Source organism: Capra hircus, chromosome 2, assembly GCF_001704415.2.
Source record: "Capra hircus breed San Clemente chromosome 2, ASM170441v1, whole genome shotgun sequence".
Lineage (NCBI taxonomy): Eukaryota > Metazoa > Chordata > Mammalia > Artiodactyla > Bovidae > Capra > Capra hircus.
This window is the reverse complement of record NC_030809.1, coordinates 99,046,594-99,064,919: the sequence shown is the minus strand read 5'-3', so window position 1 is coordinate 99,064,919 and position 18,326 is coordinate 99,046,594. Positions and strand designations below refer to the sequence as shown.

The window sequence follows — 18,326 nt, the reverse complement described above, 5'->3', positions numbered from 1 at the left end:
ATGGCAACCCACTCCAGTGTTCTTGCCTGGAGAATCCCGGGGACAGGGGAGCCTGGTGGGCTTCTGTCTATGGGGTCTCACAGAGTTGGACATGACTGAAGCGACTTAGCAGCAGCAGCAGTCAACTCCAAAAATCCCTGAGGCTTCAAATCTGAGCTAGGAGCCTATCCCAGTGGTAGTCTTTTCAGGAATGAGGTGTGGTACTGAGATTTATCTAACTATGGAGAGTAAAATTTTATATCAATGGGGGCACATCATATGGAGGATAGTGGTGGAGGGACAGTTTCCAAAAAAGGGGTACAAACCAAATAATAAATATTCCTAGTTACTTAATTATTTTTGAAGATTTTAAAAAAATTTTATTGAGATATAGTTGCTTTTTCTACTGTAGAGTGAAATCAATCAGCTATACATATTCAGATATCCACTCCCGTTTGGACTTTCTTCTGATTCAGGTCATCACAGAGCCTTAAGTATGAGTTCCCTCTGCTATACAGTATGTTCTCATTACTATGGCTGAGTTTCTTTGTTACTATAGTATCAATAGTGTATATGTGTCAAGCCCAATCTCCAATTCTTCCCACCACCCCTTTGCCCCTTGGTATCCCTATTTTTGTTCTCAACATCTGTGTCTATTTCTACCTTGCAAGTAAGATTGTCTGTACCATTTTTCTAGACTCCATATATGTGTTAATTTATGATATTTGTTTTTCTCTTTCTGACTTCACTCTGTGTGGTATTCTTTAGGTCCCTCCATATCTCTACAAATGACTCAATTTTGTTACTTTTTATGGCTGAGTAATATTCCATTGTATATATATACCACATCTTATTTATACATTTCTCTGTTCATGGACATTTAGGTTACTTCCATGTCCTGGCTGTTGTAAACAGTGCTGATGTGAACACTGGGGTGCATGTATCTTTGAATTATGATTTTCTGTGAGTATATGCCCAGTAGTGAGATGCCTGGGTCATACAGGAATTCATTTTTGAGTTTTTAAGAAAACTTTGTACTGTTTTCCATAGTGGCTGTATCAGTTTTTACTCCCACGAGCAGTGTATGAAGGTTCCCTTTTCTTCATACTCTGTCCAGTGTTTATTGTGTGATTTTTTTTTTAAACAATGATTTATTTATTTATCCAGTTTGGTCCATCCTGGGTCTTTGTCGCTATTCAGGCTTCTCTCTAATTACGATGAGTAGGGGGGAGGGGCTACTCTAGTTTTGGAGCATGGGCTTCTCATTATGGGGACTTCTCATTATGGGGGCTTCTCATTATGGGGGCTTCTCTTATTGCAGAGCGCAGGCCTCTATAGTTGCAGCAAGTGGTCTCAGTAGTTGTGGCTCCTGGGCTCCAGAGCACAAGTTCAATCAATAACTGTGGCACATGGACTTAACTGCCCAGTGGCATGTGGGATTTTCTAGGATGGTGACCGAACCCTTGTCTCCTGCATTGTCAGGCAGATTCATTACCACTGACATATCAGGGAAGCCCTGTAGATCTATTTTTGATGCTGGCCGCTCTGACTGGTGTGAGGTGATACTTCATAGTAGTTTTAATTTGCATTTCTCTAATAATGAGTGGTGGTGAACATCTTTGTATGTGATTGGTGGTCTTGTGTATGTCTTCTTTGGAGAAATGTTTGTTTTGGTGTCTTATGCCCATTTTTTGATTGGGTTGTTTATTGATTTGATAATTGAGTTGCATGAGCTTATGTATCTTGTGGAGAGTAATCCTTTGACAGTTGCTTCATTTGCTATCATTTTCTCCCATTCAGAGGATTTTCTTTTTGTCATCTTTATGGTTTCCATTGCTACATTTAATTAGGTCCAATTGTTATTGTTTTTATTTTCATTACACTAGGAGGTGGCTCAAAGAGGATCATGCTTTGATTTATGTCAGAGTATTCTTCCTGTTTTCCCCTGAGAGTTTTAGTGTCTGGCCTTGCATTCAGATCTTTAATCCATTTTGAATTTATTTTTGTGTGTATTGTTAGAGAGTCGTCTAATTTTATTCTTTTACGTGTAGCTGCCTAGTTTCCCCAACATTATTTATTGACAAGGCTGTCTTTTCTCCATTGTGTATTTGACTCCTTTATCATAGATTAGGGGACCACAAGTGTGTGGGTTCATCTCTGGGCTTCTGTCCAGTTCCATTGATCTATAGATCTGTTTTTGTGACAGGAGCATACTGTCTTGATTACTGTAGCTTTGTAGTATAGTCTGAGGTCAGGAAGCCTGATTCCTCCAACACCATTTTTCTTTCTCAAGATTGCTGTGGCTATTTTGGGTCTTTCATGTTTTCATACAGATTATAAATTTTTTTGTTTTTGTGAAAATACACTTGGTAATTTGATAGGAATTATGTTGCATCTGTACATTGCTTTGGGTAGTATAGTCATTTCCACAATATTGATTCTTCCAATTGAAGATTATAGTATATCTCTCCATCTGTTTGTGTCATTGATTTCTCTCATCTGTGTCTTAAGAGTTTTCTGTATACAGGTCTTTTCACTCCTTTGGTAGGCTTATTCCTAGATATTTTTTAATATTCAGTTCAGTTCAGTTCAGTCACTCAGTCGTGTCTGACTCTTTGCAACCCCATGAATCGCAGCATGCCAGGCCTCCCTGTCCATCACCAACTCCCGGAATTCACTCAGACTCACATCCATCGAGTCCATGATGCCATCCAGCCATCTCATCCTCTGTCGTCCCCTTCTCCTCCTGCCCCCAATCCCTCCCAGCATCAGAGTCTTTTCCAATGAGTCAACTCTTCACATGAGGTGGCCAGAGTACTGGAGCTTCAGCTTTAGCATCATTCCTTCCAAAGAAATCCCAGGGCTGATCTCCTTCAGAATGGACTGGTTGGATCTCCTTGCAGTCCAAGGGACTCTCAAGAGTCTTCTCCAACACCACAGTTCAAAAGCATCAATTCTTCATTGCTCAGCCTTCTTCACAGTCCAACTCTCACATCCATACATGACCACAGGAAAAACCATAGCCTTGACTAGATGGACCTTAGTTGGCAAAGTAATATCTCTGCTTTTGAATATGTTTCTAGGTTGGTCATAACATTTCTTCCAAGGAGTAAGCGTCTTTTAATTTCATGGCTGCAATCACCATCTGCAGTGATTTTGGAGCCCCCCAAAATAAAGTCTGACACTGTTTCTACTGTTTCCCCATCTATTTCCCATGAAGTGATGGGACCGGATGCCATGATCTTCATAACTCAGCTGTAAATGTACCTGTATCTGCTCCCTCTTGAGCCTCTATTTTACCCCCACCATCCCACCCTACTAGATCATCACAGAGCACCCAGCTGAGCTCCTGGTGTAATACAGCAGCTCCCCACTAGCTATTTATTTTATAAATGGTATTGTATGTACGTCAGTGCTGCTCTGTCAGTTCATCCCACCCTCTCCGTCCCCTGCTGTGTCCACAAGTCCATTCTCTATGTCTGCATTGCTATTCTTTTGCCCTGCAAATAGGTTCATTAGTACCATTTTTCTAGAATACACACATAAGTGTTAATATGCACTATTAGTTTTTCTGGCTTGACTTTACTCTATGACTGATTCTAGATTCACGCACATCACTACAGATGACCCAGTTTCTTTCCTTTTTATGGCCATGGAGTGATATTCCATGGTATATATGTACCACAACTTCTTTTTCTATTCATCTGTCAGTGGACATCTAGTTTGCTTCCGTGTCCTGGCTATTGTAAATAGTGCTACAGTGAACATTGGGTACATACAGTGGGATTGCTCAGTCCATATAATAGTGTCTTTTTTGTTTTTGTTTTTTAAGGAAAGTCCATACTGTTCTCCTTAGTGGCTGTATCAGTTTATATTCCCACCAACAGTGCAAGAGGTTTCCCCTTTGTCCACATCCTCTCCAGCATTTATTTTTTGTAGATTTGACAATGGCCATTCCTATCAGCGTGAGGTGATAGTTCAATGTAGTTTTGATATGCATTTTTCTGATAATGAGCAATGTTGAGCATCTTTTCATGTGTTTGGTGGTCTTCTGTATATTTTCTTTGGAGAAATGTCTGTTTAAGTCTTCAGCCCATTTTTTGATTGGGTTGCCTGTTTATCTGGTATTGAGCTGTACAAGCTCCTTGCATATTTTGGAGATTAATCCTTTGTCAGTTGCTTCATTTGCAAATATTTTTCTCCCATTTTGAGGGTTGTCTTTTTATCTTGCTAATGATTACTTTTTGGTGTGCAAAAGCTTTTAAGTTTAATTAGGTCCCATTTGTTTATTTCTGTATTTATTTCCATTACTCTAGGAAGCGGAGCAAAGAAGATCTTGCTGCAATTTATTTCAGAGTGTTCTGCCTATGTTTTCCTCTAGGAGTTTTATATTTCTTGGTCTTATATTTAGGTCTTTAATCCATTTTGTGTTTATGTTTGTGTATGGTGTTAGGAAGTGTTCTAATTTCAATCTTTTACATATGGCTGTTCAGGTTTCCCAGCACCACTTACTGAAGAGGATTTCTTTTCTCCATTGTATGTTCTTTTCTCCTTTGTCAAATTTAAGATGCCCGTAGGTGCATGAGTTTATCTCTGGGCTTTCCGTTTTGTTCCATTGATCCATGTTTCTATTTTTGTGCCAGTACCATACTGTCTTGATAACTGTGATTTTGTAGTATAGTCTGAAGTCAGGACTGTTGATTTTCCAGCTCCATTTTTCCTTCTCAAGGTTGCTTTAGGTATTCAGGGTCTTTTTGTTTCCATACAAATTGTAAAAATTTTTGTTCTAGTTTTGTGAAAAATTGGTAATTCAATAGGTATTGCATTCAATCTGCAGATTGCCTGAAGTGAAGTGAAGTCGCTCAGTCATGTCCGACTCTTTGCGACCCCATGGACTGTAGCCTACCAGGCTCCTCCCTCCATGGGATTCTCCAGGCAAGAGTACTGGAGTGGGGTGCCATTTAGTCATTTTCACAGTATTGAGTCTTTCAATCCAAGAACATAGTATACTCTCCGTTTGTGTCATCTTTGATTTCTCTCATCAGTGTCTTGTTTTCTGCATATATGTCTTTTGTCTCCATGGGTAGGTTTATTCCCAGATATTTTATTCTTTTTGTTGCAGTGGTGAGTGGGATTGTTTCCTTAGTTTCTCTTTCTGATTTTTTGTTTGTGTATCAGAATGCAAGGGCTTTCTATATATTAATTTTGTATCCTGCAACTTTACTAAATTTTCTGTGTACAGTATTGGGCTTCCCTGGTGACTCAGACAGTTAAAAAAAACAAAACTGCCTATAATGCAGGTGACCTGAGTTTGACGCCTGTGTTGGGAAGATCCCCTGGAGAAGGGAATGGCTACCCACTCCAGTACGACAGAAAGAACAGGCAGGCCTAGTATACTGTCATCTGCAAACAGTCAAGAGTTTTATTTCTTTTCCAGTCTGGATTCCTGTTAGGTTTCTTCTCTGCTTGCCTGATTAGGATTTCCAACACTGTGTTTAATAATAGTGGCAAGAGTGAGCACTCTTTCTTGTTCCTGGTCTTAGAGGAAATGCTTTCAGTTTTCACCAGTGAGTGGCCTTTATTGAGTTAGGTTCCTTCTATGCCTAATTTCTGGTGAGTTTTTATCATATGTAGTTGTTGAATTTTGATGAAAGCTTTTCCTGCATCTATTGAGATTACCATATAGTTTTTATCTTTCAGTTTCTTATTTTGTGTCTCACATTGATTGATTTGTGTGTATTCATGCTCAGGATATAACCCACTTGATCATGGTATGTGATCCTTCTTGATGAAATTTTAAATAGGATTGTTTTTGTGCTTTTTCTGATAGCTTGTTACTAACATATAGAAAGGCAACAGATATTTCTGTATCCTGTAGGCTTACTTATTTTATTCTACATTTTTGGTGGAGACTTTAGGGTTATTCTATATATAGTATCCTGTCATCTGCAGATGTGGGTTTTCCTTCTTCCCTGGCAGCTTGGTTGCCTTTTCTTTTCTTGTCAGATTGCTGTGGCTTGGACTTTTAATACTGTGTTAAATAGATGTGGCAAGAGTGTGGACATCCTTGTCTCTGATTTTAGAGGAAAGGCTTTCAGCTTTTATCCACTGTGTGATGTTAGCTGTGAGTTTTTCATAAATGGACTTTGTTATGTTGAGATGTGCCCTCTATACACAACTTTTATATCTTGAGTTTATATCCTGCAACTTTGTTAAATTTGTTGTGTGTGTGTGTGTATGGGGGTGATGGCTGGGAATCTGAATTACCCTCTTCACATATTGCTAGATTTGAGTTTTTTATCATCTTAAAATATTCTTACTGGAATCACTTAATGTATTTTGTCTCGAATTTTGTCTCATTCATTTCAGTCTTGGCTCTCTTCTTTTCTTTCTTAATAGCTCCATGGTATACTTCTTTCATTTTATGTATTTAAAATAAACATAAGTGTACATCTTGAACTTTCACATAATAAAAAGTCAAGGGTAGTCTATGAAGTATAGTTGATTTACAGTGTTAATTTCTAATGTACAGAAAAGTGATTCTTATAACTACATAAACTTTTTCATATTCTTTTCCATTATGGCTTATCACAGGTGATTGAATATAGATAGTTCCTTATACTACATAGTAGGATTTGGTTGTTTATCCATCCCATATATAACAGTTTGCATCTGCTAATCCGAAACTCCCCATCCTTCCCTCCCTCTTGACAGCCACATGTAAGTCTATTTTTGTTTGTAGACATATTTATTCTAGATTCCACATGTAAGTGATACTGTATTTTTCTTTTTGACTTAGTATGATCTTTAGATCCATACATGTTGCTATAAACAACATTGCATTTTGGGGGGTAACAGTCCATTGTATATATGTACCTTATCTTCTTTGTCCATTCATCTGTCAGTGGACATTTAGGTTGTTTCCATGTCTTGAATATTGTAAATATGTTGCTATTAACATGGTGTGTGTATCTTTTTGAGTTATAGTTTTATCTGGATATATGCCCAGGAGTAGGATTGCTGGCTTATATAGTAGTTCCATTTTTAGTTTGAGGAACCCCATATTGCTTTCTATAGTATCTGCACCAGTTCACATTGCCACCAACAGTGTAGAAGGGTTCCTTTTTCTCTACACTCCATCCAGCATTATTTGTAGACTTTTTGATGATGGCCATTCTGACTGGTATGAGATACCTCATTGTAATTTTTATTTGCATTTCTCTAATAATTAGTGATGTTGATCATCTTTTCAGATGCCTGCTGGCTATCTGTATGTCTTCTGCCCATTTTTTGATTGGATTTTAAGTTATTGATTGAGATGTATGAGCTGTTTGTGTATCTTAGTTAAGCCCTTGTCGGTCACATCATTTGCAAATATTTTCTCCCAGTCTATAAATATTCATTTTGTCTATAGTTTTCTTTGCTAAGAAGCACGTCTCTTTGGGGTCTAGCTGCTTTAAGTATCATGTTTGTATGATCTTGTTGTTGCACAAAGCAGTAATCTGTTCATTCTCATGTGTGAATATACAGTTTATTTATTCATTCTACTGTTGGTAGTCATAATTGGCTGTTATACAAGTGCTGCCATGAACCTTTCATCATTTTTTGAGTGAATATACATATGCATTTCTATTGGGTATATTCCTAGGAATGGATATATACTTATCAAGAGTGGTTGAATCAGTTTATACTTCTACTAGCAGTGAGAGGATTCCAGTTGCTCTGCAGCTTTCTGTACATTTAGTATTGTCTTTGTTTTTCATTTTAACCATTGTGGTACCATTTATTTTTAAACTTTACTATCGACGCAATTGTAGATTCACATTCCTTTCCTTAAGAAATAAGAGATATCTTGCATTTTTCCCAGTTCCTTCACTGGCAGCATTTTGCAGATGACGCTATAATATTACAACGAGGCTATTAACACTGATGCAATTCACAATTCTTAGTTTTCCCCAGAAGTGCATTAAGTTGTATACAGTTTTGCCCCTATTGGAGGTTTTGAGTATCAACCACCAAGTCAAGACAAAACAGTTCCAAACCCACAAGGACCCTTCTTAATACCTTTTTATAACTACATACATCACCTGACTTGCTCTCTTCTCACCTCCACCCCAGTCTGTCCTGTTTCTAACATTTTGTCATCTCATATTTTTATATGGATGGACTTACACAGTAAATAACCTTTGGGTTATTGAATAACCTGAATAACATAATCCCCAGCAAGTCACCATCAGTTTATTTTTAGCTTTCCTATGTTACTTTGTTTTAGAAGTGTTCCTTGTGGAAAAGATTAGGACTGAATTTTTTAAATTAACTATCTTTAATGAAAGTGAAGTAAAGTCACTCAGTCGTGTCTGACTCTTTGCGACCCCATGGACTATACAACCCATGGAATTCTCCAGGCAAGAATACTGAAGTGGGTGTACCTTACATCTGTTGAGTTAACCGTCTCAGAAAAAAAATTTAAGACCCATTTCTGCCTATATTTCAGCGTTCTTACAGTATTTTTTCATGTGTCCTTTTAAATTATGTGTGCAGTGATGAAAAACACTTAAGCAGCATAAATGTTTTTAAAATGTGGGGCCTCTTCCATACGCCAGTATATCCTTCCAGATATCTTTCTGTTCATTTATTTTGTTGTATAACACATGGGATGATATATTTAAATTTTTAAATTTACTTAATATATGTCAGTATTCCCTTGTTAGTATATTCAGAACTACTTCATTCTCAACTGCAGGACAGTATCTTATGGTATGAATGTTGCATAAATTAACCTACTCTGTTAAGACAGTTCTCCATTCATTCTATAGAGAAACATCCACAGGCATATTGTTATATACATTTATTTAAATATTTCTGTTGGATTCATTCTTCATACTTATAGGCACTGCTGCTGTTGCTGCTGCTAAGTTGCTTCAGTTGTGTCTGACTCTGCAACCCCATAGACGGCAGCCCATCAGGCTCCCCCGTCCCTGGGATTCTCCAGGCAAGCACACTGGAGTGGGTTGCCGTTTCCTTCTCCAATGCATGAAAGTGAAAGTGAAGTCACTCAGTCGTGTCCAACTCTTAGCGACCCCATGGATTACAGCCTACCAGGCTTCTCCGTCCATGGGATTCCCCAGGCAAGAGTACCGGAGTAGGGTGCCATTGCCTTCTCCCCTTATAGGCACTGCCATAGTTTTATTATGCTTACCTTTATTTTTTAAATATTGTCCAATTTTTGTCCATTTTGACCTCCAGATAAATTTTAGAATTACTTTGTTGTGCCTCAAAAGACAATCTATCTTATTGACATTTTTATTATAATTACAGAAACTTTAAAAACTTAATTTGGGGATGGAATGAGTAGGAATAACAGCTTTGCACTAGTCAGGGTTTTTGTCTACTCTGAACATTTAAATATGTTAATTTTTAGTAAAAACCTAATAAATGTTAAGTACTTTGTGACATATTTAGAGAAAAGTCAGCATTTTCTCTATTATCTATTGAGAGTACATTCTTTGGCATCTGTTAAATATAAACATATGTCAGTTTCTGATTTTTTTTTGTTTTAGGCATGTATTTTTATTTCTCTTGTTCAGGGTTCACTGCTTCTTGAATGAATTCTGTGCCTTTTATCATTTCTGGAAAACTTTGCTATTCTCATTGTATATAGCTTCTCCTCCCTGCTTAGCAGTCTTCCATTCTGCATTGTCTTAATGCTGTAACCTTTTCATAAGATGTTGTTTTTTTTCCTTCAAAATTTCAACAGTTATATTTGTCATTCTGGAAATTTGATTTAGCATGTAGATTAAGAGGCATAGATTCTTGACCCAAACTGCTTGAGTTTAAATCCTATCTCTGTCTTTCTGTATTTTTGTGACCTTGGAAAGTTATTCAGGCCTTGGGTTGAGTTACTTCTTAAAATTGTACATATTAAATAATATAGGTAACAGTGCCCTGGAACAGTCTGTGTGCGTGTGTGCATGGTAAGTCAACTTCAGTCATGTCCAACTCTTTGTGAACCTATGGACATACCCTGCCAGGCTCTCCTCTTGGAACACTCTAATGATACACAGTTGTATGAGTATTAATCGTTTTCAAAGTACATTGTTTCTTCAGTTCATCCCCATTTTAGGAATCAGTTCAGTCGCTCAGTTGTGTCTGACTCTTTGTGACCCCATGAATCGCAGCACACCAGGCCTCCCTGTCCATCACCAACTCCCAGAGTTCACTCAGACTCACGTCCATCGAGTCCGTGATGCCATCTAGCCATCTCATCCTTGGTCATCCCTTTCTCCTGCCCCCAATCCCTCCCAGCATCAGTCTTTTCCAATGAGTCAACTCTTTGCATCAGGTGGCCAAAGTACTGGAGTTTCAGCTTTAGCATCATTCCTTCCAAAGAAATCCCAGGGCTGATCTCCTTCAGAATGGACTGGTTGGATCTCCTTGCAGTCCAAGGGACTCTCAAGAGTCTTCTCCAACACCACAGTTCAAAAGCATCAATTCTTCGGCCCTCAGCCTTCTTCACAGTCCCCTCACTGGTTGTATCTATTTTGTTCCTGAGGTTTGTGCGTCCTAATACTTCTTTGTTTCTGCATGCTCATCTTCAGTCAAGTATTACCTGTAGGAGTACAGGAATAGGGCATATAGCTCCAAAGCAGTGTTGAGCTTGCATTGTCAGTTTCTCTGAACGAAGGTGGGTGGCAGTGGGCTAAGTTGGACAGCAGATGTATTAAAATTTCAGAGCCCAGGCCTGTGAGCTAGTATTCAATAGAGCAAAAAGTCATTTGAACCCTTATTAAAATATTCTGCTTTTAATCACTGTTTCTAAATGGAAGAAATTTAGGGGTTCACTTAATCTTAGTTTATTCATTTTATACACTTCTAGCAACAAAGTATCATTACTTGATCTTATCAGAACTTAACCATCTGAGTATATTGAAGTAAAACTTTGTGAATAGAGCATATTTATTATTTACTTCCTAGGACTATCTGGTATAACTTTTGTCAGCTTGTATCTGGGTTGATAGAGTCAGATGATAAATTATCAAAAACTTTAAAATCCTTAGGTCAATTTTAAAATATAATGAAAACAAGCAAAGTTAGTTAATACTGAATGTAAATGTGCACTGTGTATTCCTTGTTAAAATTGTCAGTTTTTTCCTCTAGTGAGGAACTCTGGTTGCCTTTAAAATTATACATGACAGGCTATGTCTGTGGGGGTGAGGAAGTGGTCCTTGCTTTGTAGCTCTGATAATCCTTTTTACTGCTTTGAGATGAACTTTGGTAGGACAGTTTGAAAGCTAACATAATTAGCGATGCTGCAGATCCACTCAGAATTCCTGCTTCCTCTGTTAAACAGATGTTTCAGGGAATATATTTGTTACCAGTAGGGAACTGTTGATTATTCCAAAGAATCACTATTTATAATACCACAGAAAGTTTACAGTTAAACTTTAGGGTAAAGTTAGGGTAAACAAGTGACCAGTGTAACTGACTTCCCTATAGCAGGAAGTGTGTACCTCCATAGAGTAAATGGGTTGACATTTTATTCACTGCTACCACCCAAGAAACTGAAAATTCACAAGCAGGCAAGGAAAAATGCTCATTTAAAACCAGAGGTGAATTAAAGTACTGTTATGGTAATATGCTCTAAAAAATGTAGGTATCATACAACTATGAAACATGGAGAGTAGGGAATATGAAAAGTTGAAGAAGCTCATTGATTATTTGAAATTTAGACAATGAGGGGGAGAAAAAGCCCACTATCTAACTTGAATATCACAGTAAGGAATTAATAGATACTGATAATACTCTTAGTCTCATCTTTTTAAGAGATACTAGTGTAAAAGTAAACTAGTATTGAAAAGTACACACCTCCCTAAGCATCAAAATGGAAGAAAACAGCTCCTATAGTGAAAGAATTTATATAAGTGATCTATGAAAATAAAAAAAAAATGATAGAACTATTACCAAACATACTGATAATAACATTTTTGCTTAAGTCATCCCTAAAGAGATTCAAGATTTGAGGTTAGTTCACAAAGTACAATTCAACCTAAAACAAGGATTCAGAGAGGTTAGAAATAAAAGGATAGACAGAAATGAGATAGTTGCAACTAAAAATAAAGGGGTTATATAGTTGCCAGTGAAAGAGTTCAGACCCCCAAAAGTTAAAATGACACAGGATGATATAGAACACTGGAGACCATGATTCTCCATGAGGATAACCACCATTAGCTATGCAGACCCCAAACACAGCAAGTTTTCACAGAGCAGAAACTACCAACAAGGTAAGGAGGAACATAGCATGGTAAGAGACTTGATCATACCTCTCGGTTCAAAATAGGAAGTGTACTTTCTGTTTGAATATATCACCAGAAATAACAAAAACAGCATTGTATCACCACAATGGAATATAAGAAATTAATAACAAAAGTGGGCCCCTTTCACCTGAAAGGTTGAAAACATGCTATTATCATATGTATCTAGCCTGGTGGCAAATGAATTGGCTGTAGCTCAAGTCACAGTATTTCAGAGTAATACTAACACGCACATTATTTATCAGTGATAGACCAGTATGATATGCGTAAGTTTGTATATCAGCTTTTGATAAATAAAAATTGAGTATATTTTCCTATGCAGACAGTTTTTATGACTCAATAGTAAGACATCCCAACTGATAAAAACAGGCAAAGGATTTGAATAGACCTTTTCCCATAGAAGATATACAAATGGCCAACAGCCACTGGAAAAGGTGCTCAGCATCATTAGGGAAGTGAACACCAAAACCACAATGAGATATCACCTTCATATCCACTAGGATGATTAAAGGAAGATGGCAAGGATGTGCCAGATAACAAATACCATGTTATGATTCTTTTTATAAGAAATGTCCAGAATAGGCAAATCCATAGAGGCAGAAAATAATTAGTAGTCACTGGGGGAGAGGAGTGACTGCTAATATGGTTCAGAGGTCCATGACTCCATAAAGAGGTAAGCTTTCTTGCTGGAATGATGAAAATGTGAAATTAGATAGTGGTGATGGTTGCGTAACTGGGAATTATACTAAGAACCCCTGAATTGTATGTACTTAAAAGGATAGATTTTATGGTATGTGGATTATATCTCAAAAACAAAAGGTGGTAACAGTATCTGCAGAAAGCATCTATGTCCTCTTGGACTCAGAAAAGAGGGAATAAGTTGAGGTTATTAAAACCTCATACTGTCTCTCAGAACTCACTCTGGCTTCTAAGGAGGAGGAACTACCCATCTGGTGCCCTTCTCTCTAAAGGGAAGAAGGCAAGACCAATTTGAGCGTACGTACACTGAAGCAAAGAAAAAAATTTGGAGAGTATACCCTTACCAGATAAAGGTCCACAGCTAGGCACAACACTGATAGGAGCCTTCACCCTTTTTTTGCCTTCTAGAGGAATCTTATTATAGAATTTAACAAGGAGCCAATGGGGCTAATTAACATTTAGTAAGTTAAGTCAGCAAGGACTCAATAATACAGCCTTCATGTGGTATGTGTGCCTGTGTGTGTAAACAAAAAGCAGTTAAAAGGTACGATGGAAGGCTTAATTTACAAAAACAAAACCAAAACCAAAACATTGGATTTTAGAAATAGGCAAACCAGCATGAAGAAAACCATAAAACATCCCTGTGAAGGAAAGCTACACTGGAAAACATGGAAAGCTTATTAGCATACCAATGTAGGAAGATTTCGTCGTCAGCAGGATGCCACTATTAGGCTTTTTCCAAAAAATATATAGCAGGTGACTAGTAGGTTCCAATGCAAAGAATACATAACAACACACCCTACCAGATATTAGAACATGTTATAAAGTCTCTGTAAAGAACACAGTGTGGTATCAGCACATGAATAGACAGACTATGGAAAGAATTTTTTAAAATCCAGAAGTTTAGTGAATGATAAAAATGAAATTTTAAATCAGTGGGAAAAATAAATAATTTAAACAAGTGGTATTCTGACAGCTAGTCTTAGGGAAAGGATAAAACTAGCTCAATCTGTCATATTACACATTAATTCCAAATGAATCAGATGTATATAAAAAATGAATTTACAGAAGAAAATGAAGGTAAACTCCTTGATAACCTGGGAATAGGAATACTTCCTAACCTGGATTCAAACGCCAAAGTAAGTATAAAAATTTAAATCTTTATTTCATCCACAGAATATGAACACTTCAAGAAAAATATCAATCCCTGTCAAACTTGTCCAAACAACAGAAGAGAGGACTTACAAACTCATTTTATGAGCCAGCATTACCCTGATAACAAAATCAGATGAGAACACACAGGAAAAGGAAATTTCAGGTCAATATCCTTGAAAACCGTAGATGCAAAAATCCTCAACAAAATATCAGCAAGCCGAATTCAACAATACATTAAAAGAATCATACACCATGATCAAGTGGATTTATTCTAGGGATGCAAGAATTATTCAGCATCTGTAAATCAGGGTGATGCATCACATTAAGAAAATGAAGGATAAAAATCATATGAACATCTCTATAGATGCAGAAAATTATCTCCCAAGTTTAATATCCATTTATGATAAAAACTTTCAATAAAGTAGGCAGAGAGCCATTACCTTAAAATCATAAAGGTTATATATGCCAAGCCCATAGCTCACCTCATTCTCGGTGGTAAAAAGCTGAAATGGCTTCCTTTAAAGATGTGGGACAAGGATGCAGACTCTTTCCATTTTTATTCAACACAGTATTGGAAGTCCTTGCCAGTGCATTTAGTCAAGAAAAAGAAAAGGCATCCAAATTGGAAAAGAAGTAAAACTTGAAGATGACATACATAGAAAACCCTAAAGAGTTCATAAAAAACTATTAACTAATCAACCAATTCAATAAAGTTAGTTTATACAGTCACTATGTAAAAATCAGTTGTGGTTCCGTATACTGGTAACAAGCAATTAGAGAAATTAAGAGAACAATGCTATTTGCAATTGCATCAAAAAGAATGAAATACCTAAGAATTTAACTGAGGAGGTGAGAGATCTCTACACTGAAAATACAAGACATTTAAGGTAATTGAAGACACAAATAAATGGAAAGATATTCTGTGCTCATGGATAGTATCATTAAACTGTCCATACTACCTAAGCAATCTACAGATTTCGGTGCAATCTCTTAACAAAATTGCAATGGCATTTTTCACAGAAATACAATTTAAAAATGTGTATTAAACAACAAACGACTCCAAATAACCAAAGCAGTCTTGAGAAACAACACAATTATGTTGCATACCTGAAGCTTGTCAGTTAAATCTCAAAAATAAATCTAAAATTAAGAAAGAGCAACCTAATAGAAAAATTAGTAAAAAATGTGGTCCGTTCACAGGAAAAAGAAAAGCAAATGGTTCTTCAACAGATGAAAAAATGTTCTAGCTCCCTTAAAATGCTCATGAGAGACCGGTAAAAACTCAGGTTTGACAACATAGTCTCTTGGCTGAGCTCTGGGGAAAATTCAGGCACTCTTACCAGTGCTGCTAGTGGGGAAGAATGGTAGAATTCCTATGAAAGTACGAGCATTTCTAGAAAAATTATATGAATGTATTCTTCAATGCAGCAAATCCTACCGCTAGAATTCCCTCCCAAATGATAAGACTGTTCATTGCAGCACTATTTGTAAATGGTACTGGAAATAACCCAGATGTTCACTAATACATCCATACAGGGATGTGGGGGAATAAAAAGGCCAATCGGGTATAGAATAGTATGGAGCATGCTAACTTTCACGTAGGAATATAGAGGAATACGAATGAGGATATGTTTAAGGATATATGTATGTGTGTGCACACATACATTTGCTTATATTTTCAAAAGGAAAAGGTAAACAACTTACTGGTTACCTGCATGGGAAGGAAGAGAGGTTACATGGGTTGGACAGATAACAGACTCTTCTTGATGTGACTTGTTCTTACAGTTTTACTTTGAAGATACATCATGAAAAGCAAACCAGTCTCTAATAATTGGGAGGATAAAAAGGGAAGTAAATGGACCACATTATATGTCCAGTAACATTACCAGAAAAATTTTTCAAGTGATTCTGAAACACAGTTTCAGCTAGACAGCCCCTGTGGATCAGTTGGGGCTTCCCTTGCGGCTCAGCGGTCAATAACTGACCTGCCAGTGCAGGAGAGACGGGTTCAGTTCCTGATCCAGGGAGAGGCTGCCCACTCTAGAATTCTTGCCTGGAGAACCCCATGGACTGAGGAGTCTGGGGCGGGTACAGTCCATGGGGTCACAGAAAGAGTCGCCCGCTTGGTGACTAAACAATCTATCATGGTGACAGAAGTCTTTAAAATCTTTAACAGTCTTTTGTTAGTAACACATTGGCATTGTTAGTTTGCAACAGCTGTATGCATTGCAGATTAAAACAAATAGGTTACAGTGTAAATGTAATTAGGAACTAAGATTTTCAGCTTGAAAGAGCCACAAGTATAAAAATAGTGAAGCAAAACCTCCAACCTTTACATGTACAAATAAGTTTGTAAGAACATGGTATTAAAATCCTTAGCCAGTGGGTCTTTTTTTTTTCTTCTGGCAGTGTAAATGCCTTTACCATCAAGTCCATAGTTGGGTGCGCTTTATAATCTCTTGGCATCTTGTTGCCCTGACTTTTCAGTGTGTTGGAAAGTTAAGCTGAGTCTTCCCTAGAACTCTTTGCTCCCATCTGTAGCCACACTAACTGATCCACAGAGCTGGCAGCAACAGCCGGACCTTGTAGCTTTACCACCACTCGCCTCTCTCCTGCCTGATTCATTTCCTTTCTTCCTTGGTGCTGCATCTGACTTTTTAACAGAAGTCCCCTTTTCTAGTTTTTTTTTGGGACACTGTTCAAGGTAATATGTGCAATCTTAATGTAGTTTACATGGTAGAATTTCGGATGTCATTGCAGAAATATTTTGGGAGCAGTGGTACAAGACAAGAATACCACTTAAATCATAGTAAAGGCCTTGGCAGTGGAATTTTTATAACGATTTTAGAGATCCTAACTTCCCTTTTCCTACATTGCAAATAATTTGTGTATGTGGCTTTTTTCTTTTTTTTAGATGGCTACTCATATGAAAAGGAAGCAATGGAAAATTGGATCAGCAAAAAGAAACGTACCAGTCCCATGACAAATCTTGTTCTTTCTTCAATGATACTTACACCAAACAGGACTCTCAAAATGGCCATCAATCGATGGCTAAGCGAGACCCATCAAAAATAAAACTCTATATTGTGTTGTTTATATTTTCTGTGATCTCAGTTGAGTGATTTAAAGGTAAACTTTGTAAACTTAGTTACCTATTAAAAAGCCTTTTCATATAATAGTGAATAAAGTCTTAACCTATAGAGAAAGTTTTACTTTGACTTCAAATTGCAATGCTCAAGTTTATTCTTGTTATAGATCATATTCCATTATAACCAAAGATCAGAATAATCTAGACTAGAACATAATTAAATCCTAGTTAATAACATTTCATTTGATAACTCTCTGGAATCCTTCTAGAGATTTTTAGCGAAATAATTATAGATTTGTTTATGAATACATTGAGAAAATCACTTTGATATATATACTGAGCACTTTTTTTAGCTTCTAAGTTTGCAAGGTAGTAATGATTTTTTCCCCCATTGTCCAAACCTAGGTACAAGTTAGATAGCATAAATTATCACAGATACATTAAGTTGACTTTGCTGAAACATATAAAGTGGCAAACTAGCCTCCTTTTGGAATATAGAGTTCTTAAAAAGTTCTCACATCATAGTTTAAGCTAAGGTGATTATACATTTGTACACAGTAGGCTGATAGCTAATACAAGCACCCTGACGAACATTTACCCAGAAGACTTCAGGTTCCGTAAGTGGAGGTTATACTGCCTTTCCCTCCCTCTCGCAAGTTGTTCACCAGAATGGAAGCCATTAGTGCAGAGCCTGCTAAAACTAAATAAACTCTAAGGGCAGGGAGGGACCAGGACTCTGTACTTACCCCCAAGCCCTCATTGTAATTGTTCTGAAATTTGCAAACACACAAAAAAAAGCAATGTAAGTATATATTTCCATCAAAAGACTTGTTAAAATTGGTAGTGCTCTCACCATTGGACCAGATATCTTGTGTTTTGATAAAATACTTATTTTTCAAAAGGGCTAGCTGGTTTTCACATAAAAATTACTAGAAATCATTGAAATCACTGACAGAAAACACAATAAAAGATCTGTTATCTTTTAAATGTTTTAAAGAAGGTGATTTTCTTTTTTCCTACATTTCACTAGGATAGTTTCTAGTTGAGTGGCTGAAAACTAAGATGCCAGTTTACCAAAGTGAAGCGTTCTGTTT

The 18,326-nt window shown here is 37.0% G+C and overlaps 1 protein-coding gene across 4 annotated transcripts in view; it reads left to right on the top strand.

Moving 5' to 3' along the window:
- The window catches only part of WDSUB1 (WD repeat, sterile alpha motif and U-box domain containing 1), a 72,954-nt gene extending 54,726 nt beyond the window's left edge, over positions 1-18,228 (top strand). For 3 of the 4 annotated variants that reach the window (XM_005676094.3, XM_018063420.1, XM_013969561.2), the window contains exon 11: positions 17,059-18,219. In XM_005676094.3, the coding sequence (XP_005676151.2) occupies positions 17,059-17,219 (161 nt within the window). In that variant the 3' untranslated portion in view covers positions 17,220-18,219. Of the gene's footprint in view, positions 1-17,058 lie in introns of all 4 variants that reach the window. The other variant, XM_005676096.3, reaches the window with a different exon arrangement.